Source organism: Cajanus cajan, chromosome 5, assembly GCF_000230855.2.
Source record: "Cajanus cajan strain Asha chromosome 5, NIPB_CcT2T_4, whole genome shotgun sequence".
NCBI classification, from domain to species: domain Eukaryota; kingdom Viridiplantae; phylum Streptophyta; class Magnoliopsida; order Fabales; family Fabaceae; genus Cajanus; species Cajanus cajan.
Window position 1 is genome coordinate 67,012,472 of NC_138521.1, and position 26,623 is coordinate 67,039,094.

The 26,623-nt window shown below is 31.9% G+C and overlaps 3 protein-coding genes across 4 annotated transcripts; 2 read left to right on the forward strand and 1 right to left on the reverse strand.

The window, feature by feature from the left end:
- Positions 1-6,354: 6,354 nt before the first annotated feature.
- LOC109807518 (cytokinin dehydrogenase 3) lies at positions 6,355-10,896 on the forward strand. The gene is made up of 5 exons (XM_020370055.3): positions 6,355-7,084; positions 9,157-9,284; positions 9,521-9,787; positions 9,934-10,202; positions 10,409-10,896. The coding sequence occupies exons 1-5, from the start codon at positions 6,478-6,480 to the stop codon at positions 10,695-10,697; spliced, it is 1,560 nt and encodes a 519-aa protein (XP_020225644.1). The 5' UTR covers positions 6,355-6,477; the 3' UTR covers positions 10,698-10,896.
- Positions 10,897-14,021: 3,125 nt separating this feature from the next.
- Positions 14,022-15,925, forward strand: LOC145958435 (uncharacterized). Of its 2 annotated transcripts, none has more exons than XM_083075762.1 (2): positions 14,022-15,511; positions 15,763-15,925. In XM_083075762.1, exons 1-2 carry the CDS (start codon positions 14,311-14,313, stop codon positions 15,786-15,788), a joined length of 1,227 nt encoding a protein of 408 aa, XP_082931888.1. In that variant the 5' UTR covers positions 14,022-14,310; the 3' UTR covers positions 15,789-15,925. The 2 variants fall into 2 exon arrangements, with proteins under 2 accessions (XP_082931888.1, XP_082931887.1); XM_083075761.1 differs by having other exon boundaries at positions 14,025-15,511; positions 15,754-15,925.
- A 6,761-nt stretch (positions 15,926-22,686) lies between these two features.
- Positions 22,687-26,623, reverse strand: LOC109807493 (cytokinin dehydrogenase 3). Its single transcript, XM_020370024.3, has 5 exons — positions 25,746-26,623; positions 24,795-24,922; positions 23,738-24,013; positions 23,265-23,533; positions 22,687-23,160 (listed from the first exon to the last, which is right to left on the reverse strand). The coding sequence occupies exons 1-5, from the start codon at positions 26,371-26,373 to the stop codon at positions 22,851-22,853; spliced, it is 1,611 nt and encodes a 536-aa protein (XP_020225613.1). The 5' UTR covers positions 26,374-26,623; the 3' UTR covers positions 22,687-22,850.

A 26,623-nucleotide genomic window follows, 5' to 3' on the forward strand; every position in this document is an offset into this window, starting at 1 on the left:
TGTCTTAATTAGTCACTTTTAAATATGTTATTAGTGACCTAAGAGACTAAAACAAGATTTTTAAAAATTACAAGGACTTAAAATAATAATTTTAAATTTAAGAGATCAAAAATAAATTTATCTTAAATTTAAAGGACTAAAAATATATTTAAATCTATATTATTATGTATTTCTTTTCTTAACCGTAGTTAAGTCTCCATTTTTTTTTATAAGATATTCGTCCCCATTGTTGTATAACTAAACTATCTTCTTTGATTAAGTCTTATGATCGATGTGTTATACCGGGATTATTGGTAATTTACGTGATCGAGTTCTTATCGGTATATTACCTTGGTAAGATTCATGACCTATGTCTTCGATCAGATCGGTACATTTGGTTTTTATGGTTTTCCCGATAGGAGTCGGAGAAACGAAACCTGGGAGCTTCTTAAATTTCTGGCAATAGATAATTCTTTACCATGGTGTACGATGAGGGATTTCAATGATATGCTTTCAACTACAAATAAATGGGGAGGGCAGGACCAACCTCAGTGGCTGATTAGGGGTTTCAGGCAGGCTATTCAAGAAAACAATCTTATCGATCTCCCCATGGAAGCTTATCCTTTTACCTGGATTCAAAAAAGACATTCTTTAGATGTTGTGGAGGAAAGGTTGGACCTTGCAATGGTGACACAAGACTGGCTTGATATTTTTCCTCACTGTAGGTTGTTAAATGGGATAACAAAATAGGTTATATCATTCTCCTATTATCCTTTGGTTGGAGGATAATAGTTCTAAAAGAGGTATGAAAGTCTCCCATTTCAAAAATGCTTGGCTTGAAGAACCTGAGCTAGTTGACGTGGTGCAGCAAGGATGGAATAGAGACTCAACTACTACCCTTCTACATAGGTTGAGCCATTGTACTCGGGATTTAGATAGTTGGGGGAGAAAACTTCGAATGAGGTTCTGTTCCGAGATCGACAGTCGTAGAAGGAGGATGGATGAATATAGCGGATTGAGGGGAGAGATAGCCAGTAAGGAGTATACTGATCTGCACACATAGACGGATATATTATTGGGAAAGGAGAATGCCTTTTGGAGGCAAAGAGCAAAGGTTCACTAGTTGAGGGATGGAGACACCAGCTCTAAATTTTTTCATGTTGTTGCTTCAACTAGGAAGAGGGGGAACAAAATCACTAGTTTGTGAGGTAATTGAGAATTACTTTAAACAACTATTTACTAGTTCCTTAAATGAGTATAAGGTTGTTTTGGCTCATGTTAAAAGTAAGATACTGCAATTGATAATCTAAAACTTACTAGTCAGTTCACGGATTGCAATCAAGGGTGTGCAGTGTGTCCCAACTCTTGCAGTTTCTGTGGTAATAACATAGAAAATGCTTGGCACTATTTTGTGGGGTGTCTGGATGTCCAGAGATTTTGGCTTGAAGCTGGTTTGTGGAATAAGGTGGCGGATTTTTGTGGATATTGCTGAAGGCATATCTGATTTACTGTTCTTGTTGCTTGTTGTAGTTCCCATCCATTATATGAGCCAAATTGTTATGTTGTTGTGGTCCCTGTGGTGGAGAAGGAATTAATGGTAAGATATGGAAAAATGTTGACAGGTCTCCTCTAGTAATGATTCAGAGGGCATATGATTTTTTACGGGATTGGAAAAAGGTGCATATCAGTCCCAGAATTTGTCTTTCTATTGTTGTCACTTCTAGTTGGCAGCAACCACCCCTGTGTGTGGTGGAGTGCAATGTAGATGCTAGTTTGAAGATCAGAATATGATCAAGTGACTTTTATTCTTGCAAAAATGATATCTATGCTTGGTTCTTTTCCCCAGTGGAAGTTGAAGCTTTGGCGTGCAATGAGGCCATCACTTGGGTTAATGAAGTGGGTTTTCAAGGTGTCCTTATTGAGTTAGATTACAAGCAGGTTGTAGATGGGTTAAATCATAGAATTTATGCACAAACTGATTTAGGAGTTATACTTAAGAATCTGCAAATATAAGTTTTGTTAGGAGACAAGCCAATGTGTGTGACTCATCACAATTTTATTTTCGTCATCGTACTTTTGATTACAAACTACATTGTATCTATGATACTACTGACGATGAAATGCATTAAACTTTTGTTGTCAAATTTTTTTTTGACGAATAAGAATTGACACCAATGTGAATTATTCTATTCATATTCTACTTTTTAAATGTAAAAAAACACTTTTCATCTCTTTTTTTAATACTCTAATATTTCCTATTCAGTACACACTTAAAAATAAAATAAAAAACTCCATCGTTGTAAGGAGAATAAAACTAAAATGATAAAATTTTATCCAAACATTTGATTCATTTTCTCCTTCGTATCTTTCCTTATTCCCTTCTAAATTTCTAAGTTTGTTTTTTCTTTATAAAATATTATATATATCCTCCACTCAAGGTTGTGTAGAAGATTTTAGAGATTAAGACAAAAAAACAAAAACAAATAAAGACTTGATATAGTACTAAATATTGAGATAAAAGGTTAGTTTTCACACATTTATTTTTTTGTACTTATTACTGTGTGTCAAGTATCAGTTTCTTTTACAAGTAGAATCAGATACCTATATGTTAGATTGTTTTAGTAAGACAAATGAGGGAAAAAAATTACCAAGATATCCACAAATAGGTATAATAATAATAATCTTTATTTTTATTATTTTTAAAATCTTATTAATTTTCATTCTATTTTTTTCAACCAAATAACTTATATTTATATTCTATTTCTTTTTTCATTTTCTTACACACTTTCTCTCGTCTATTTATCCCTTTTAACCAAATACAATTTGCAAGTAAAAAAATGCGCCAACTTTGAGTATCATCATTATTTTAATATTTCAATTATTATTATAATAAGTTTTATACGCACACACACAATAAAAACATAGAAATTAGCAAAGAAAAATGTAAGTTTATAGAAAAAACTATAAAAAAAATTATTATTATTATTATTATTAAGAATAGACTTAAATATATTTTTAATTCTTTAACTTTTTTAAAAAATTCTTATTTTAGTTTTTTTCGTCAAATATTGTTACTAAACTTGTCAAATAAAACTTATTTATTGTACAAAATGTACTTCTTAGTATTCTTATTAATAGTAAAAATATAATGTTAAATTTAACTAATACTGCATAATTGTCTTAATCTATCATTATTAAGTTGGTTTGAGGTAACTAAAATAAAGTTTTTTTTAAAATTATAGATTAAAAAATTAATTTAAAATTTTTAAAATTTAAAAGAGTAAAAAATCATATTTAAGCAATAAGAACATGAAAAGGAGACACAAACAATTGCAATGAGGAAAAAAAGGGAAAAATAAGTTGTGAGGAAGATACAAATGGAAAGAAGAGCCACCAGCTTGTGCGGCGGGCTCAGAAACAACATTGGGCCCATCGAGAAAAACAGGGAAGGATACAAATATTTGCTACACTACTACCTCTTACACTATTGGGAAGGAACTTTTTTACTACATCTAACCCAATTAAATCAATACTAATCCAAAATCCAACACTAAATTAATTTAACTTAACCATTACCTTGTCATTTAGTTAATTTAATTTTCCCATTTATATCTTCTTTTGTTATGTTCTTATTAACTGAGTACCTAACTTTCCTAGAAACTAATCCAGTGTCTAAGTGTAGCAAATAGTTACCAAGAATACAATTTCAAATATATAGTAAAAAAAATAAAGTTGGTCAAAGTTAAAATAATATACACAGAATTTTAAGTTCCAATCTCGATGTCATTATTATAATTTTAATACATAAAAAAAAGAGGGGATTGACTTTCTTTTTTTAATGGATCGACCTACCTTTAAGTCCTGGATGCGAAATCAATTTTAAGTCTTTGGGCCTTATTATTGGGCTAGCCTGATTTGGCTACTAATATTTACACCGTTCATGATATATACACTTCCTTTTTTCTATAAATACACCTTGTTTTTTTAAAAAAATTAAAATTAAAATTTTAAAATATTCTTAATTTTTTAATTTTTAATTTTTAATTTTTTAATTTTACATCTACAACATTTAATTTATTATTTTTTTTCACACATCTTCCCTTTTTTTTTCTTTCAATTTTTACATGCACCTCCTTATTTTTCCTTCACCCTACCTATTTTAGTAGTATGTGAAAATTAAAAGAGAAAAAAAAGTGTGTGAAAAAGAAGAAGAAAGTAGCAAATTGAAAATTAAAGGTGTAAAAATAGAAGATTTAAAAAAAAAACTACAATATTTTATAATTTAAAAAAAAATATAAAGGAGGTGTACTTACAAAAAAAAAAGGAGGTATATATATCATGAGCCTATCTACACAATACTATTCAACAATAAAAGGTCAAACACAAAAACCATTGTTCAACAGTACGTTCTTTGTTTTGTATAAACCCCAAAACATTTTTTTCTTCTCTTTTTTGTTCATCAAATTTAATTTTCACCATTGAATGAGTATCGCCTTGCAAATTCAATAGTTAGGATTTTGGATAATTTGAACGAAGTTTTAGACTCAGACTTCATTTTTGTCATTTTACACAAATAAAGAGCATCAACTACCACTATCACGTCTTGATCTCAAATTCTACTCCACCAAGTCCAAGTATATTTAACTAGATATAAAGTTTAAAATTAAAATTCCTATGAACATTCAATTTTGTTATAAGTCAACTAAAGACTTTAATTTGTTTTACAATGATCGTGGTTGCACTAACAGAAATATTTTGTGCAATCTTATATGGGCCACCCTACCATTCAAGGGTGATGGTCCCAACTTTGAGAAATTCACTCTAGTATGATTTGTCTACTCAATACACATGAGACACATGTATACCAACGTGTTTCTGATTTTTCTTTTTTACTTCCATTTTTATTTTAATTTTATGGGAAACTCATTTTTCTTCCCAAATTGGGATGTTTGTTTTCGAGTATGTTACTTACTTTCTCGGTAATCACATTCCTGAAAATATTATTATTGAAATGTTATTCTTGAAAATATTTAAAAATGTGTTTGGTGGAATTTTAACATTTTTGAAAATATTTTAAAAAATTAAATTAAATAAAATAAAAAATTGAGTTGAAAAAGTGGGTTAAAATATAACTTTTCACACTTTTATGGGAATACAATAACTTTCCTATCTTCCACCATGAGAATCAAAATGAAATGAATCATATTGTGACTATTTTTTAAAAAATAAATTATATCTAATTTTTTTTCTTCAAAATTCTAAACAAATATGAGAATTTGACATTTTCAACTCAATATTTTCATAAATAAATTTTTAATCGGTGAAACAAAGACACTCAAAGTTGGAAGAAATTTTGCACTTGAAGTTGAGGTAGCAAGTGGCACATACGGTTCAGTACGTACAAGATACTTATATATATATATATATCTTGTTTAATGTTTAATTTCGTTCATTTTGGTTCAGCACGTGCAAGATCTTCTATTAATTCTATTCTTCAAAAACAATTCAACTATATTTATTAATTATATAACGTTTACCACATACATACGTGATGAAGTGTAAAGGGCTATGTCCTAGACTGGAGTTAAGTTGTATAAAACCTCCCTGAATGTTACTTCACGTTGCAGGATAAAGAAAAAGAAGCAAAACGTACAAGACGATTACTTCAACTTCAAAATAAATAAAATTTAAGTGTATTGGGAACTAGAAGATTATCATTTTTTAAGAAGTCAATGTACCAAAATTATAAATACGTACTAATAAGTGTGTTAATGGAGGTACACTAACAACATACGTGGTTATCTAATAAATTTCACACAAATGCTAATATAATTGGTCAAGTGTAGACTTCGAGCATTGTCAATACATGATTTTTCTGACCTAATAATATTCATAATATAATTTGTGTGTCAGAAATGTTTTTCGTTACAAGAATGTTGTTGTAATCAAGAAACTGATTTGCATGTACATACACCTCCTCGCGTATCATATGGATACATAGTGATAGTATGTCAACTATTTTACAAATTGTATATTGGTTGACTTTGACAAAATTGTCACACGTACCATCGTTCACTAATTAATTATATGAAGTCTCCCCGCAACAAATGAAAATAAAAAGAAAAAAACAAAGTGCGACTTCAACGTTTGACTATGATTTTTAAACCGTCCAAGAACTAATTAATGGTATATAATATATGTACGATCGGAGAAAGAGATAAGACAACTAAACAAGTGGATGAAAATCCAACTTTCTGCCTAATGCGTGCAAATGAAAAAGGAAATTTACAGATCCAAAATTACAATAAGGCGTACAATTCAAAGCAACATACATAAAATATTACACCACGACGTCGTCACATCAAAAAACATAAATAAAAATTAGCAGCCTCTTCCTAAATTTCCTATAAATATGTAACCAAACAAGAAACCTTTCATAGCCAATTCGAAGTAATAGTGAGCACGAACCAAATAATTAACTTCTCTTCTCTCCAAAAAATGGCAAGTTATTTTAGACTTTCAAAACCTTTGATTATGCTATGGTTAACCTACATAGTGGTCACACATGCAGAATCACAACCATGGTCATTACTCCAAGCACCAAAAGAGCTAACCCTAAAGCTTATTCGTGACCCCGTGACCCTTTCACTAGCTTCAACAGATTATGGCCACATAGTTCATGACAACCCTTTTGCAATTTTCGCACCATCCTCCATTAGTGACATATCCGACTTGATAAAATTCTCAAATTCTCTGCCCATCCCTTTCACCATAGCTCCTAGAGGGCAAGCACACTCGGTTCATGGACAAGCCATGACAAGTGATGGCGTTGTGATGAACATGACCGAGTTGAACGAGTTTAGAAATGGTGCTGGAATTGTTGTAGTGTCTGATGATGCAAGTGCTCCATATGCTGATGTGGGTGGTGAACAAATTTGGATTGATGTGTTGCATGCAACACTTGAACGTGGACTCACACCCCTCTCTTGGACTGATTACTTGTTCTTATCGGTTGGTGGAACTCTCTCCAATGCCGGCATAAGTGGCCAAACATTTAGGTTTGGTCCTCAGATTTCCAATGTTCATGAGTTGGATGTTGTTACAGGTATGGATTGTATATTCTCTTCCCCATCTCATATTCATATATTTAACTTTTCCAAATGAAGCTTTATATTAAGTTCACTATAGTTGAACTAAGCTAGACAAAGAATTTAAATAAAAATATTGAAAACCAATATTTACATATGGAGAAAATGAGAGCATTTGTTTCCTGCTCACACATGTATATAAAGATCATGATCAAGTTTAATTCTATGGTTGAATCGAAAGTTTTATAATCTAAATTATATATATAATATATTGTCATAGTCTAAAATGATTTAATATAATCCATACTTCATTGATGAAATAAATCCTAATATATATATATAGAGACTCATAACTTCATCGATTTAATTTATTAAAAATGTAATATATTTTTTATATAAAAATAATAATTATTTGATTTCGTTACTGTTGTTTGTTTTTTATATAATATTTTACACAAACAATTATAACTTAATGGTTAGAATGATGAAAACAATATTTGATATAAATTATTAAATAAATACTATTGCCAATGTATAAATTAATATATTCATCCTCTCCCTCCTTTCTCTGTGTACATATATATCAACTAAAAAAAATGGGGAAGGATCAAACAATAGCTACTAGCATCTCATATGTACGTCCACACAAATTAATGGAACAGATATGATGTGTAATAAATAGTTCTGCTATGACTATCCAATTTTTAAAATTTCATAAATACACCCATTAGACTAAGACCCTTTAAACATCTTAGGTTTATTATTATAAAACAAAGCCCGGATAAATATGTTTTATTAAATCAACTCAAAATTCAATGCAACAAGTTGATTATGCTAGCTTGATTGGTCACATCATATCTTTACAGAAGATTTTAAACTTGTCTCTTTATGAAGTATGAATGGACCATGTCATTAAGAAATTGATGTAGGGCTATGAGATTTAGTAGTTCTTCGGAACTTGCTAGGTTCCAATCGAATGATGTCTAGTTGAGGCTTATCTCTTTGTCTACAAATTGAATTTGTCCATCGTCAATGTTAATTAAAATATACGTGTACTGTAGTATATTTTATCCCTATCTCTTTGTCCATGCGGCTTAGGTTATAACCAAAATAACAGAAGAATTAATGTCCAATGATTTTGATTCGATCTACACCAGTATTGTAATTTATTTTCCGTGTGCTACTTTGTTTATGGTCGATTCCTTAACAGTCTAATAGAATCGAACATATATACAAATAGAAATGAAAAATATAAAATTAAAAGAAAGTAATTGTCACGTGACTTCATCATATATTTGCCAAGATTCCATATGAATCAATGATTAAATCAAAGATAGAGTGCGACATGAAATACTATACACTGTTTATTATGCTATTCGACCGGCTTGGATTGTATACGCTAATAATCTTCTGTCGACCAATCTTTAATTTGGTCTTAAATAAGTCGTCAGCCAACAAATTGTCAGCACGCACTCATTCATGCTTCTCTTTCTTAACAAATCTTCAGTTTTGTTGAAAACTATCTCTTCAAATTAATAATTGAACTTAATTATTCCCTGCCTAATTTTTGGGAAAATCCACTATAAAATATAGAAGTCAACTCTATTATAGGTCAAAGGAAACTAGGAAAGATCTTTTCCTGCATGCATTTTCGATTTTTGCCATTTGGTAGTCTGGCAAGTTTACTGAATATTCATTTATTAAGTTTAGTATTACATATATAATTATATAATGGTTGTGTAGGACAACTGAGAATTATTTTTCAAGTGGTAAACATAAATAATGGTCTAAAAATTAATTGAATGTAATTAGCGTTTATGCCAGTTTGTTGCGCATTTTGTGATGTATTATCCTGATCCTGGTGTGCTTGTAATTACAATGATATTTATTAATAATAACAATGATAATTCTAGAAGCATTAGTTCATGGAGTGGTTCTTTAGTGCATCTAAATGTTTTTTTTTTAATTTATTGAAAAGAAGGGATTGGTTTTTATACATCAGTAATTAGATTTTCTTTTTAAATTGTTCATGCTTTTTTTTTTTGCAATATACACTTCATATACATATGTTTAACGTTGAATTCAACAGGGAAAGGAGACCTAGTGACTTGTTCTGCGGAGAACAACTCAGAGTTGTTTTACAGTGTTCTAGGAGGTTTAGGTCAATTTGGGATTATAACGAGAGCAAGAATAGCCCTTGGCCCCGCACCAACCAGGGTAAGTGTATTAATGTATCATCTTCTTTTATTTATTTATTTATAATATATAGATCTTCTTGTATTCTCAAAACCACCAATTAATAATTGATCATATGTAAAACAAAAAAAATTCCCAGCATACCTTTATATGGTAATTAGTAAGTCACAAAGCTTGCAAAAACATTGAAAAATATTTACAATAATCGATCTTCAATATTACAGCTAATAAAAAATCATTTATCTGATTGCTTGCAGGTGAAACGGCTCCATTTGTTTTACAACGACTTTTCTGCATTTTCTGGAGACCAAGAACACTTGATTTCATTCAATGGAAGAAATGAGACTAATGCAGCTGATTATATAGAAGGGTTCCTTATGCTAAATCAGTCACCATTGGAGCTTTCTTTTTATCCAGAATCTGATCGTCCTCGCATAACTTCCCTTGTAACTCAATACGGAATCATCTACATCATAGAGCTTGTCAAATATTACGACAATAGTTCTCAAGAACATGTTGACGAGGTAGTTAACTAATTTAACTTTAACTTAATTAAACTCATATATATATAACTTAATTAATAATTCTCTTCTTAGGAATTATCTTTTTTATGATAAATTTGTCTATGAAAGACTTAACTTAGTTATTATGTTTGTTATTTGTTGGACAGGATGTCAAACTTTTGGTCGAGGGGTTGAAGTTTGTTCCTACGTTTATGTTCGAAAAAGATGAATCGTACGAAGAGTTCCTAAACAGAGTTCATTCTGACGAGCTTATACTAAGATCACAAGGGCTTTGGGAGGTTCCTCATCCTTGGTTAAACCTCTTTGTTCCAGGATCTCGAATCTCGGATTTCGATGAAGGTGTGTTCAAGGGCATTATTCTGAAGCAAAATATTAAAGCAGGACTTGCCATAATCTACCCCGTGAACCAAACCAAGTAAGTTTTATGAAATTAATTAGAGATAATACTATCAATTGTAGTTGGGAGAAGACTCCTACTTAAAATAGTTTATTTTGTGATAGAGATTAGTCATCAATTAGATATTTCATATTAATATGATGATTATATGAAGAAAAAAAAAGTTACAAATTGTGACAAAAAAGTATATTTGGTTAATATAATTAATTAAAATGCATTCACAGGTGGGATGATAAGATGTCAGCAGTTACACCTGATGAAGAAGTTTTCTACGTGGTGTCACTTCTTCATGCAACTGGGTTTGATCAGTTAGAGGAATTTCAGGCACAAAACCAACAGATATTACAGTTCTGTGTGGACTCTGGTATTGGTATAAAGCAGTATCTTCCACAGAACAAAACACACAATGAATGGGAGAAACATTTTGGCCCGAAATGGAAAATTTTCAATCAAAGAAAAGCTCAGTTTGATCCCAACAGAATTTTGTCACCCGGACAGGGGATTTTCAATTAAATAAAAAATAGTCTATGATTCAATTTCCCATATTTTATCCTAATTTGTTGTACAGGTTATCAAAAGTAGTTTACCAGTATGTTTGTATTTTATGAATATTTGAATGTCTGTATAGGGCTTAACTGGCTCAAAACTTCATACATGTACCAAATAAAGACACTATAAATATAACGCATGTCACCATATATTTCTGTTCGGATATTGAAATTTGCCAATTTGGGTTTTACTGGATGGTTCTTTGTGAAGTTCTGATCGATTAAAAATTCTAGAGAAATTCTAGGACATGCTTATAAATTTTAGGGGTTTGGGGAGAACAATTGGTTTATAGACTTACGTTGTTGTCAAAATTAAGATCAAAGAAAAATCACCCTTACATGATAATATCTGGTCGATCAAAAGCAAACATTTGAATTTGAATAATATTAGACTTATAACCTACATTCTAATATGACTTATATTCTAAAATTTTAGAAAGTCATCAATTACATGTTAAAAGTATGAAAAACATATTATGAATTTGTTGTGAGTGTTTGAAATATAATAATTGAAGAATTATTGATGATTTGATATTCACAATTAAATGGTGATTTGATACTTACAATCATGATAGAATTTCTTGTAAATTTAAAATTTGTAAGAAATTTAACAAAAAAAATTTACACAAAAATTAATTTTTCATTATAAATTTGCAAGAAACGTTCTGCAACAATTTCTTTAATTTTTTTTCACAGAAGAGTTTTCTACAAAATTCCGCAAAATCCTAAATCCTAAAATTCACATGAAACTTTTCTGAGAAATTTTTTACAAGAAATTCTGCAAAAAAATTTTTGTGAATTTTAAAATTCAAAAAAAAATATTATTTATGAAGATATTACATGAAGATAAAATTTTGCAAAAAAATTTGTAAGAATCATATTTCCTTCAAATTTTTATATAAAATTCACATGAAAAATCGTATATAATTAGAAAAATTATAATAGTGAAGATACAATATATGCAATCAAACATTTTTTACTCCACAAAATATATTACTGTTTTTTTAAAGGAAAATCTAAGCATGAAAAAACATCAGTGTTTGCACGGTAGAGAAAGAAAAAGGAAATTAGACTTCAAAAGGAAGAAATTGAAATAGTTATAATTTTAAATTAAAAAATTACTTAGTTAAGGACTAAATTAAAATCAATAACAATTCTTTACTGAATAGTAAAATAGATGACATGATAACAAATTATTTTTTATTAATCTAAAAACCAATTATGTAGATTGTAAAAAAAAACAACTTATGCTTTATCTGCCCTCTATTGTTTTAGAAAATTTAACTAACCCTAACCTGTATTTATTGATGTACATTCTTAAAGCACAAGTTAAAAAAAATATATATATACCATTTTTTATTAACTATTTAAAGAAAAAGTATTCAGATATTTTTATTTCTAAGATATCAAATATTTATTATAAATTATAACTATATATAAAATAAAAATTATCCTATAGGTTCTACAAGTTAAAATACCAGTTTTTAACAAATCCATTATAATTGAAGTCAATTTATATTCAATTTATCCATTTGATACCTCTAATTAACGTATATTCCGGTAAAAGAAATAATATTTTATTTTATACTTAATCTAATACATATTTTATGCATTATATGAATAATTTTAAAGTAAAAAAAATGTATTAAAAGTATTTGAAATCTTCATAAAAAGTTTTAAAAAATTAATTTTAGTACCTAGTATATATAAACAATTTATATCATAAGAAAGAGTATATATATATATATATATATATATATATATATATATATATATATATATATATATATATATATATATATATATATATATATAAACAAATGCGTAGCTAGTTTAAAATATTATAATATAAGATTTAAAGTTCTCACTCTTGAAGAAAGAAAAAAAGATTAAGCCACTTTAAAATATATTAATAAAATTTCCCAAGGTTTCATTTAAAACCTAAACAAATATTTAATTTGCAAGAATCTTTTAAATTATTTTCTTACCTTTTTATTTTATTAAGTTTAATATTTTTAAGGTATGCACAACACAATAATTAAATTCTACGTTCTTCTGTATTTTACTTTTCCAATTACTAAAGTTGGTGAGATCGATAAGCTTTACACTTAATTAATTTTTCTTAGTTATGTTATATTAGTGTAAAATATCTATAAACATTGTTAACATTATAAGAAAATTGTGATATAGTAATACATTTTTTATAGTAATATAATACTTATTACTAAAAATTACTTTTATCCATATAATATATAAAGTATATGTTAGTATATTGTTAAAAAATATGGATATAGACTATAGTAACACATAAAATATATTATTAAATTTAATTTAAAATTAACATTAAAATTGTATGTGATATGTCAAATAGATATATACTTACATATATTGTATTATATTGATACTTTTTTATATCACTGTATGTAATATTTTTTTCTAATGTAATAACTAATTTTTGTCAAAAAGAAAACTAATTGATAATTGTCTTTATAGTAGAGTATAATCTGTCAACTATATTTTTCATTTATAAGACATGAATTTGAATTTTACTTAAAGAAATTAGGTCTAATTCTACTCAAATTAATAACTTATGTATAATTTAATTAGTTAAGTAGTCTCGTATACAAGAGTATTTTTAATACCAATAAAGTTAGTGAATAAAGGGAAGGTAAAAGTGCATGGAGCATCCTAATACCGGTGCTTCTTAATGGTATTGTAATCTTAAAATGTAAAGATATATTTATATGATTAGTCAACCCTAATTTTTGTAGGATGAGACGAATGTAGTCAATTTAATATGAGACATTAGTATTTGTTGTTGACTTTGTCGTCTATCCATCTTTCAATTTGTTTGTGTTTATTTTGTTTGACTCATGTTTTTGGTGAGAATGTACATTTGTGAATACTTTCAAGTTAGGTATTCGAGGTTTTATTTAGAGGTTTGTTGTGACTAACCAAGTAGGCTTGTGTATATAAGTTTAATTTATGATTCATTTGAGAGAAGCAGACTTAATATAGACAACAAAGTTGGCTTCGTTTGTTATTTGTTGTTCTATATTAAGTCTGCTTCTCTCAAATGAATCATAAGATTAAACTTATATACACAAGCTACTTGGTTAGTCACAACAAACCTCTAAATAAAACCTCGAATACCTATATTTAGTATATTGTTTCCTAGATTGTAGCCTAACGTGAAGGCATTTACATTGTATATATTCTGACCAAATCAATGAGAATGGGGAGGAAAACATTACTAATTCTAACATGGTATCAAAGCCATTTAGATCCACTTTAAAAATGGGCCACCCACCATTGATGCATGCCTCATAGGCATGAGGGGGTGTATTGGGAAAAACTCAAGTCCCGCCAATCCTAGATCATTAAAAAGGGCCACCCACCATTTATCCACGTACCAAGCCCAATAGTGCTGGACGTGAGGGGGTGTATTGGGAAAAACCCAAGTCCCACATCGACTAGAGATTAGGGTTCTTCATCCTCTTCCTTCCGCAGGCCCTAACTCTGTTGTTCCTTGCCCACGTTTTTTTTTTATTCCCTCCTTCTCTCTTTTCTCTATCGTCATGGCTTCCACCACATCCTCCTTTCATCCTGCTCTTGCTGTATCAAACATCAAGAATCATGTTTCCATTATTCTTGAAATGGAAAATGTTCAATATTCCACGTGGGCTGAACTCTTCAAGATTCACGCACGATCAACCAAGGTGCTTGATCATATCCTTCCTCCGGCCAACAGCACGACGCCGGCTCCTTCTACTGCCGAAGAGAAGGAGCTTTGGTCCACTTTGGACGCCACGGTTCTTTCGTGGATTTATGCTACCATTTCTAGTGACTTACTGCACACCATTATCGAACCCGATTCAACGGCTATGGAAGCTTGGGATAGATTGCGTGATATATTCCAGGATAATCAACATTCTCGTGCTGTTGCCTTGGAGCAAGAATTCTCTGCCACTTCTATGGAGAATTACTCAAATGTCTCCTCTTATTGTCAACGTCTCAAATCAATAGCAGATCAGTTGAAGAACGTTGGGGCTCCGGTGTCTGAAAGTCGTTTGGTATTGCAACTGGTTGGGGGTCTTGCACCTCCGTACCGTGGTGTGGGAACGTTGATCCGCCAAAGCAACCCTCTACCTCCTTTTTACAAGGCTCGGTCCATGCTCACTCTTGAGGAGGCTGGTTTGGCAAAGGAAGCAGCCACTGAGTCTGCTATGCTCACCACTTCGACTGATGATGGGTCCTCACACACTGCCAAATCTGGACAGTCGAAGAAAAACTATGGTTCGCACCATTCAGGCGGTGGACGGCGCAATCATGGGGGTGGTCGCAAGAATGGAGGCGGAAGGTCCTCCACTGGCAGTAAAGGCGGTGGTCGGGGGCAGTTTTCTGGTGGCCAAGGACGCTTCATTTCTCCGCATTGGCAGCAGCATGACCAAAGTGGCAACCGTCCTCCGCAATGGCAGCAGCAACAACCTGTTCCATGGGGCTGGTATAATCCTACCCGGCCTATTCCTCCTTGTCCCTTTCCAACTCAAGGCTGGGCTCGCCCCAATACTCCTCCACCTCGCCAAGTCGGTATCCTTGGTCCACGACCACCTCAACAGGCTTATGTGCATCCTGCCGCATCCCCTGCACCTCTTGAGCAGTCTACTTTGTCTGCTCCCACCGATATTGAGACAGCAATGCACACTATGTCCCTTCAACAACCAGATCAGTCTTGGTACATGGACACCGGTGCTACATCTCACATGACGTCTTCTATCGGTAATCTCTCGTCTTATTTTAATTTGAGCAATCATCCACATAATCACATTATTGTTGGTAATGGTCACACGATTCCAATTCATGGATATGGTCACACGAACTTGTCTTCTCCATGTCAATCCCTCTCCCTTATAAATGTTCTTCATGCTCCTAAACTGATTAAAAATCTTGTTTCTGTTCGAAAGTTTACAAAAGATAATTCAGTGTCTGTGGAGTTTGATCCTTTTGGTTTTTCTGTGAAGGATTATCAGACTGGGATGTCAATAATGAGATGTAATAGCAGCGGCGATCTGTATCCTATGTCCTCTTCTCCCAACATTCAAGCTTCCTCCTCTACCTTTGCCGCCATCACCCCTAAGCTTTGGCATGATCGTTTGGGTCACCCAGGATCTCCTATCTTGGATGTGCTGCGAAAGAATAAAAGCATTGATTGTAATAAACTTTCTAGTTCTAGCCTTTGTGGGTCATGTGTTCTTGGGAAACATATTAAGTTGCCTTTTGTTAATTCCTCTTCCAATACTACTATGCCATTTGATATTTTACACAGTGATCTTTGGACCTCTCCAATTTTGAGTTCTTTGGGACATAAATATTACATTTTATTTCTTGATGATTTTTCAAAATATTTATGGACTTTTCCTTTGTGTCGGAAATCTGATGTGTATGAAATTTTTTTGGCGTTCAAAACTCATATTTCTACTCAATTTGAGTGTAATATAAAAAATGTGCAATGTGATAATGGTGGGGAATTTGCTAACAAGTCTTTTGGGCAGTTTTGTCAAAAACATGGCATGTCATTCCGGATGTCGTGTCCACACACTTCTTCTCAAAATGGGAAAGCCGAACGCAAGATTCGAACTATAAACAATATGTCTCGTACTCTTCTTGCTCATGCATCTCTTCCTCCATCTTTTTGGCATCATGCTCTCCAAATGGCAACCTATCTTCTTAATGTACTCCCAAGTAAATTGTTGGGTAATAAGTCTCCACTAGAGGTTCTTTACAAAAAGGTTCCGTCTTATGATCATATCCGGGTTTTTGGGTGTTTGTGTTACCCCCTCATTCCATCCACCACTATTAATAAGTTACAACCACGGTCTACTCCTTGCGTCTTCCTCGGGTATCCAACCCAACATCGTGGCTACAAGTGTTATGATTTCTCCTCTGGAAAAATAATTCTTTGTCGCCATGTATTGTTTGACGAACATACTTTTCCTTTTCGTAGTATACATTCCCTCAAACCCCATACATATGATTTCCTTGACACAGGTTACTCTCCTTATGTCATTCACCATCTTCAACAATGTACTCCCACTCCTACGACTCCGCCCAACGTGCCACGTGAGCCTGTTTCCCCCATCATGCTAGGTGACTCTCATTCACCTTCCGAGTCCAATTCCTCACCTCCTGCCCAAACACATATTAATCCATCTCCTCCTAATAGTCCTATCCAACCGCATAAAGTTGTGACCCGTAGCCAGCATGGGATATATAAACCCAATCACAAATATTCCCTGCATACTACGTTTAAGAGGTCTCCGTTGCCTCGCAATCCGATTGAGGCACTTCGTGATCATAATTGGAAAATGGCCATGGATGATGAATATGATGCTCTTATTAAAAATAAGACGTGGGAGTTGGTGCCCCGTCCTCCACATGTTAATGTCATTCGTTCCATGTGGATTTTCACTCATAAAGTCAAATCTAATGGTGTTTTTGAGAGGCATAAAGCCCGTCTTGTAGGTGATGGGAAAACACAACAGGTTGGCTTTGATTGTGGTGAGACTTTTAGTCCCGTGGTGAAGCCTGCTACGATCCGAACTGTTCTTAGCCTTTCACTTTCGAAGGCATGGCCTATTCACCAATTGGATGTCAAAAATGCTTTCCTTCATGGGGAGTTAAAGGAAACAGTGTATATGCATCAACCATTGGGTTACAGGGACCGTCATCATCCAGATTATGTTTGTCTCTTACGTAAGTCATTGTATGGTCTCAAACAGGCACCCCGCGCTTGGTATAAGCGTTTTGCTGATTATGTTTTCTCTATTGGGTTCGTTAATAGCAAATGTGATACTTCTTTATTCATTTACCACAAAGGGTCGGCTGTGGCTTATATTTTATTATATGTTGATGACATTATTCTAACTGCTTCTTCTGATACACTGCGATGCTCTATCATGGATCTTCTTAGTTCTGAATTTGCTATGAAGGATCTTGGCCCTCTAAATTACTTTCTTGGCATTACGGTCACTCGCAATACAAGTGGTATGTTCCTTTCCCAGCACAAGTATGCCAAAGAAATCATCTCACGGGCAGGGATGACTTCGTGTAAGCCATCTAAAACACCAGTTGACACAAAATCCAAGGTTAGTGCTACATCTGGGTCTCCTTTTGATGATCCTACTCTCTATCGGAGTCTCGCCGGGGCTCTACAATATCTCACTTTTACACGGCCAGATATCTCTTATGCCGTGCAACAGGTGTGTCTCCATATGCATGATCCACGGATTGATCATATGTCAGCTCTCAAAAGGATTATTCGCTATGTTCAGGGTACATTAGATTACGGTCTTCATTTATATTCATCACCTACTTCTACTCTAGTCTCTTACACTGATGCAGATTGGGGTGGGTGCCCTGACACGCGACGCTCTACGTCCGGTTGCTGTGTATTTTTGGGTGATAACTTGATTTCTTGGTCGTCAAAACGACAACCTACATTATCTCGTTCTAGCGCTGAGGCCGAGTATCGTGGTGTGGCGAATGTGGTCTCCGAATCATGTTGGATTCGGAACTTACTATTGGAGTTACAGTGTCCAGTTCACCAAGCCACTCTTGTGTATTGCGATAATGTGAGTGCTATTTATTTATCACGGAATCCAGTTCAACATCAACGTACCAAGCATATCGAAATGGATATCCATTTTGTTCGTGAGAAGGTTGCCCGCGGACAAGTACGAGTGCTTCATGTGCCATCACGCTATCAGATCGCGGACATTTTTACTAAAGGTCTTCCGCTAATTTTATTTGAAGATTTTCGAGCCAGTCTCAGCGTCCAAAAGCCTCCCGCTTCGACTGTGGGGGTGTGTTAAATATATTGTAAATATATTACTGAAACAAGATAAATAGTTTCCTATTTCATAGCCTTCCGTTATAGCATATATTTGATTGCCTTCTGTTATGGCATAATTGCCTTCTGTTATGGCATATGTTTAGTATATTGTTTCCTAGATTGTAGCCTAACGTGAAAGCATTTACATTGTATATATTCTGACCAAATCAATGAGAATGGGGAGGAAAACATTACTAATTCTAATATATAAGTGGTTTGTAATATATTATTCTATTTTCAACTCGGATCCCCTTCTCCCTAAGGGATATATTGGGAGATATTTTCTTTATGTTTCCTTTTACCCCTTAGATTATTTGATTTGGGTCGGTTTGTATCTTGTCATTCTCTTCTCGAATGTGTTGATTTTCTTGTTGTAAGTGTTCTATTTGGGTTATAAGTTCCAAGAGGGTTGGTACTTGTGGGTTAATTGACTACTCTCAATTATTGCGAATTTGTATCATGTAGTGTTAAAATCATTTTTTCAAATATTTATGAAACGTTTGATAGAGGAGAAATTTTTTTTTATATGCAATAATATAATTTTTAAGAATTACAAATCTTGAAAATTGCAATTCTTAAAAATAACTAAAATATATTTGGTTACTCATAAAAATTCATGAGAATATTTATATAAGATTTCTAAGAATTAAAGATTTTCATGTTTAGTTACAATAGTATATTCTTAAATATATAAATATTTTTTGTAAAAATATTTTTTATTAAAATAAATTTATTAGATATATTTATTTATTCAAATCTTATTATAAACATGACATTAAACTATTTTTAAATTTTAAAAAATTATTAAAATTATTTAATTATTATTTTTTGAGGTCCATCAATTGTCTCGTTATAAAGGACTGAGTGGTCAAGTCATATTTGAGACATATGACACTTTGGTTACTATGATTAAATAGAAACAGTTATATCTTGATTATTGGTTATAACTTTTGCCTTAATGATAAACATTCAATTCAACAATTAATACCAGAGTCAAGGTCGACTATTCAATTCCTAATGGGTGTAATCTCTAAGAGGGGATGAAAAAGAGAAATTAACTTTTTTTTGTTTTAAAAAGATATAATGATTTTTTTATATGCATATTTTTTTTCCTAACTCAGAAAAATTAGATTTCTACCTCTCATAAGAGTTTTTTTTATGAAAAATTGGGATAAAAATGATTTTCAACAAAATTATATTCTTGAGAATATTTTAAAAATAATTACTAAACATGAAAAATCAAGATTGTTGATTTAAGATTTATAGAAAAATAAAAACATGTTATGTACCATACACCTTTTTAAAATAGAGAAATTATTAGATCGAGTTTGTATATATGTTTATTTCTAAGCATTTATTTTTTAAAAGTTTTTTTTTTATGAAATAGATAAGGATTGTTTCTTTAAAGAAAACTACTATATATATATATATATATATATATATATATATATATATATATATATATATATATATATATATATATAAGTTAAACCAGACATATATATATATAATTAAAAAAAGGACTTTAAAAAAATAAACAATATAGAATCATTAAGTATTTATGATTCAAACAAATCATTATATAACTACCGATAATATTAAAAATGTTCTTTTTACTATCTAGTTAACCGACGCAAGATAAAACAAACTTCTTAATAGACCATACAAATTAACTACCGATAATATTAAAAATGTTCTTTTTACTATCTATATATAGACAAAATGATCGGTGACTTTAAAAAGCTATTTAATTTTTTGTTGTCTTCTTCTCGTCACGGCTCTCCTTATAGGAAAGTTGCGATAAAGTTTAAACATATGAACCCTAAATTAACTCTCTCTTTCCTAATTTTAAAATAAAAGAGGAAGGTTCCTATAAAAAAAAGAGAAAGGGACAAAATTAAATATAGAGGCATCACACCCCATATTTTAGAATCACTGGAAAAGGAAGGAGAGAAAGGAGCTAATGATTATCATTAGGTGCTACACGATGATGCTGTTTTTCAATCTATTGTCAACATTAGTATAATTCACAGCGTGTGAATGTTGGGATCTTGTCCTGGATTTTCCACAACAATGAGACATGAATTCTGAAAGCATATATAGTGAATGGAGGCACCAAAAAAGTCAAAAAAAAAAGAGGAGAAGGATGGTGGGAATGGAATTCATGGGGGCAGCTCCTAACTTTTCTTGTCTCCTAATTGCCTGCAAGCTGGAATTAAGTGTTGCAACATAATTATGCATTCCTATACAATAGCCTTCCTAATCCCTATGGAGGCCTCAAACCAAATTAATAACCTCCAATTAATTAATCCTCCATGTTTAGTATTTTTAATTAAAATTAAGCTTTACTAGCTTATATTTTTACATTTTTTAATATCATTCTTTTTAACTCAGTGATTGGAGTAAAAATATTCATCGATTTTTTAATGATTAATATTTAAAATAAAAAAAAAATAATTTAGCTATATATTTAGCAGAATATCTTTTTTCTGCTTAGAAATTGACTTCAATTTTAATCGATCTAATAACTTATTGGGTAATATCAACATTTTTTAATTTATAAATTATTAATAAATTTTAATTTAAAACATCAAAACGACGTAAATTAATTATGGGACACAATTCTGTTTTATTTAAAATTTTGAGTAAAATATCTCATTTTATGGATAATAAAAACTAAAGGAATTGGATTTTATAGATTTTATTATAAAAAAGTATCATATATATTGACATATAAAAAAAATGTCATTATAAGTATAATATATATATAATATATTTATATATAATTTTACTATTAATTTTAAATGAGATTTAACAATATATTATATATATAATTATAATTTATATTTATATTTATTCTTTTTAATAATATATAAATATATATTATATATATTATGTGGATAAAAATAAATTTTAATGATAATTATTGTATTATTATAGAATGCGTGTTACCATATTGCATTTTTTTTAATGTTTTATTATCAAATCTTCTTAGTTAATTTAAATGATTAGAATGACAGCTAAATTATGTTCTATTTTAATTAATTTAAATCATATTTTGATTAGTAGAAGAACTCATTGCTTTATACTTTTGTGACAACAAAGGCCCTCGTGGGTCTATCTGAATCAAAAGTCAAAAATTATTCCTATGCGAGAACGACAAAATATAAGCCAATCTGATGGTTTTCGTTGATGTGACTTATTGTGACTAAACGAAAAATGGATTTTTGTGATATTCTTTTGGATATCCATCGTACCAACTCACTAAGAAAATTGTCTTTTGCTTTATCAACTATAACCTACTTTGTGCCTATAATTAATACTGCGCGTGTGTTTTATTTTAATTTAATTGACATGCAAACATCCTAAAGTCATGAGTAGTAACTTAATTGATACAATGTTAGTTTGCATCTGTTAGATACATAGGCAAATATGAAACTTTTATATAAGAGGAAATTTATTTCATTAGAGGCGTATAATCTGTTTGCAAGTAACCTAAAATCAACGTCTAGGTTCATTAACTATGAACATAAGGATTATATCATTGTTTATGGTCTCTATTATAATTGAATGGTAATCTTGTACTTGTATTATTTTAGCAGCTCGAGTTAATCTACATCCATCTGTATGTAATACAAAAGAAAAAGCTTACGGTGAAGATTATAGTATATATTATTTTATGTTATCATACCTAACTAGCATAACTTGATTGATTATGGCATACGAGACGTGATTATGGATTCGAACTTTCCACATTTCGAGTGTCATTTTAAGCTAATAATTATAGTTTTCACATTCCAAATATGAATTCTTCTTCTCAACGAATTTCCAAATACACTAATTAACTAAAAATCATTTATATGTTTGCCCCAGTACAAAAGTAATCATTCATATAAAGAAAGACAAAGCCCTTAAAACTCCTTAATTGGAACATCTTCAATACGATCCTTATCTACCTAGCAAGTTGGGTGACAGACAATTAATGCAAGAGACAACTGTGCTCCTTGTACATACGACTTTGTCAACCTAACATATCTAAGATATATAAGTATGTAGCATGATAGACGCCAAAGCCACTTTAATTATAACCCCACATTAAATTTTACAGCAAAAACATACTCTTGGTAGTATGTACAAAACCATGTGCCTAGCTAGCCATCTAATTAAGGTAGTCCCACCATAACAATTTACTTGTTTTATTTATTAGGGGAATTGGAATTAAAATATTTAAAATGCTTGTTGTAATTGTTTGTCGAAGATTTTCTGCCCTGGTGATAGAATCATTCTTGGATCAAACTGACGTTTCCTTTCTAAGAATGTAACCCATTTAGCACCAAAATGGTTTGACCAATCTTCTTGTGTTGTGTGATTGGGAAGATATTGCTTAACCTCAATGCCAGCATCACTACAGAACTCCAAAATTTCTCTGTTTTGAGCATCATATTCCTTCCAATTATCAAACCCACTTGAGTGCAAAAAGCCAACTGTGTAGAACACATCCTCTTCTGGTATAGATGCTGACATCCTATCGTCCCACCTGGAATTAAATTTAATGTAGTTGAATGGTCAGAAAATAAAAACAATTACATCACACTCCTGAAATATACTAATGACACAAAATGTGATCCATTCAACGCTTACTTGTTTCTATTCATGGGGTAAACCAAGACTGGTCCAGAGGAGATGTTTCTTTTAAGAACTATATCTCTGAACACTCCTGAATCAAAATCCAAGATTTGTGATTTTGGTATAAAAAAGTTAAGCCATGGGTGAGGAACATCCCATAGTCCTTGTGACTGAAGCTTCAACTCTCCACTTCGGACTCTATTCAGGAACTCAACGTATGAGACATTTTTCTCATAATAAAATCCAGGGATATAGACCAGTCCTTGGAGCAAAACTTTAATTTCCTACAAAGGCCAGCAAAGGAAAAGAAAAATATTATTGTCATCTCTATTAATTACACCTAGTAACTAATTACTGTTTTTATCTTTTACTATATATTAAGGTGCAATCCAAGAAAACCCTCAAAATCTAGGCATTTGCTTTTGACCAACTTTTTATTTTTTGAACAGAAATATGATCTAACTAGAATATATATGACTAGACGGTACCTTGTCCACATTTTTCTCGGTTTGGTCATCATAATATTTAGCCACTTCAAGGCAATAGATGATGCTGTGTTGAGTGATTAAAGAAGCTATTCTAGGATGGTCAGATATAGGGAAGAAAGAGGATCTCCAATTATTTATGGGGCCTTGGTTCATTAGCAGAATCCCTTCCAGAAAATCCAATGCAGTCTTTTGTTTCCTTCCATTGATTGAGATTAATCGTTCCTGGTCTTTGGTAAAAGCAGAAAAGTCACTATAAAGTAGCCTGACCCACTTAACCTGCATGGCAACAAAAATTCACCATTGATGTCTTATACCAGTAAACTTACTAGCGAAATAGAATATAATAAAATGAAATATAAAGAGAGAGAGACGTATTTGTGTATGTATGAATTAATGTATATATGTGCTCGAGCGCTCACAACGAGTCCCATCAGAATTGGAAGGATAAATTAATTAATATAATTTAAAAACGGCAGTAATATGTACTAACATGTGGTGATGATCAATCCCTTGACTCTCTAGACTTCAAACTTCTTGTGCTTCATGTGTTAGCTAGACGTGTCCAGATGTAAGAATATATATGCATAGACTTATTTGAAAGTCTTTTTGAAAAGAGCCCTTGTGTGTTGGGTTTAATAAAACTGAGATAAGATTTTAAATCATTGAAAGAAGGTGATAATTCATAATATGACCTTTTCTAATTCTATTGGTTTAATATAGCTTAAGATCTAAGAGTCATTATAATTTCAAGAGTGGCTTCTGCTTTTTTTTTTTTCCTTTCAAACTCGTATTATGCTTTCAACTTCAAAAATCCACATTCAATGGTTAAAACTTTTACGTACGTATAACTCATCCTATTTTCATTTGTGAAGTGTTTATCATGGGTGACTAATACACCAACATAAAATGAAATGTGCGGTACCTTTGTGCCAGCAGCCACGTGGTAGATAAACAAAATGACAATTCACCGTAAAAAATGACAATTTGATTTGGTGTCACTATGAATTGGTGGAGGGAAACTACAAGACAAAATTCTAGTCAATCTCTATAAACGTACCCTTTTGGGGGCTGGCTCGAGAGCAATTCTCGCTCTTGCTATAACTCCAAATTGTCCTAAGCCACCAAGAACCGCGTGGAATAACTCCAAGTTCTTCTGCCAAGAGCATGTTACGAACTCTCCTTTTCCTGAACCACACCAAGTAGATGACAAAAACTATTTATTAAATTAAACAATTTAGATACATGCATTCGTCAATTATAAGATGTAACATTTTCCATGTTGGCATTTCAGTCTTTTAACTATATGAATGAATTAATTGACCAAAAGTAAAAGACTAGACCAACATAAAGTTAATCAATAATAGAAAGCTATGACCGTGGACCTGGTTCCAATTCTAATCCCATGGAAACGTTTGCATCACTCACCCATATTGTAGACAAAGACTATTATGTTTGAGTTCAACAACCACACTAATTAACTAGGTATCAATAAAACATGTTATTAAAGAATTCAAATATGATAATGTTTAGCGGAACATCTACGACACACCGTGTCATGTCATAATAGAGAAAACGGAAACAATAATTGTTGTGCATTAAGTGGTGGATAGCTTAATACAGAAAACGGAAACAATAATTGTGTGCATAAGTGGTGGGATATTGCTTATGAAAATTTACCTTTCTATTTTTTCAAGTTTCAACACAATGAACTCGTTCTCAAAGAAAATGAAGCAATAGAAACGCTCAAAGTTAAATACAATATAAGGTATTGTTTCTAATTTTAGTTAGTAAGAGTCGTGTGTGGATACAATTTATTAGAAGGTCTTGTAACAACTTGTCTACTATAAAATAAAGAGTTTTTTTGGCATATAGAAATTCTTAAAACCGTTTTTAGACTTGGTATCTGAACATGTTCTAAGATGAAAATAGCAGCCAACAAGATGACATGTGAATTTTAATTAAAAATCGTTATGTATGAGAAACTTCTAAGAAATTTATAACTTCATACCAGTGATGACATCCATTTCGTGAACGTTGCTGATTTGAGGACCATAACGGAAACTCTGGCCACTAATCCCAGCATTGGAAAGTGTCCCTCCCACGGTCAAGTACAAATAATCAGTCCAAGAAACTGGTGCAAGTCCATGTTCAAGCGTGGAATGTAGCACATCAATCCAAAGTTGTTCCCCTCCAACATCAGCATAGTGGCCAATCAAAGGGTCCTTAGAGACATTAATGGCAACCCCATTTCTTTGTTTTCTGAGGGTGGCCATGTCAACCACGACCCCTTCACGAGCCATGGCTTGTCCATTGGTGGAGTGGCCTTGGCCCCTCGCAGCTATGTGAAAAGGGGAAGGGCTATTGTATGAGGATTTTATCAAGGTGACTATGTCGTCTATGGAAGATGGACGAAACACAGATCTTGGGAATTCATGCACGATGTTGCCATAGTCCCTAGAAGCTATTTGAATGGTTTCAGGGTCGTCGTGGAACTTAAGGGATATATTGTCAATGTCAAGCTCTTGTAGAATAGGAGCTTTCTTCCACTGCTCGGTTTTACCTACAATGGATATCAAACGGGTTATGGTTATCAGCAGTAGTATGAAGTAGGTTGAAAGAGGGTGGTTTAGAGCCATTTTGAAGAGAGAGAGAGAGAGAGAGGAGGGTTATGACTAGCTGTGTTGAAGAGGAAGAGAAGAAGAGGAAAAGTTTGGTGTTGTGGTAGAGGATGAAGGGGGGAAGTGGAGATATAAATAGAGAATGGAGGAGCTTGCATGAGAAAGAGAGGGTTGGAAATACAAAAATGATTTTACACATATTTTGGGGCTGTATACATATCTTGGTGGATCATGGAAGACAGAAATTAGAAAGGAAATGAGAAAAGGT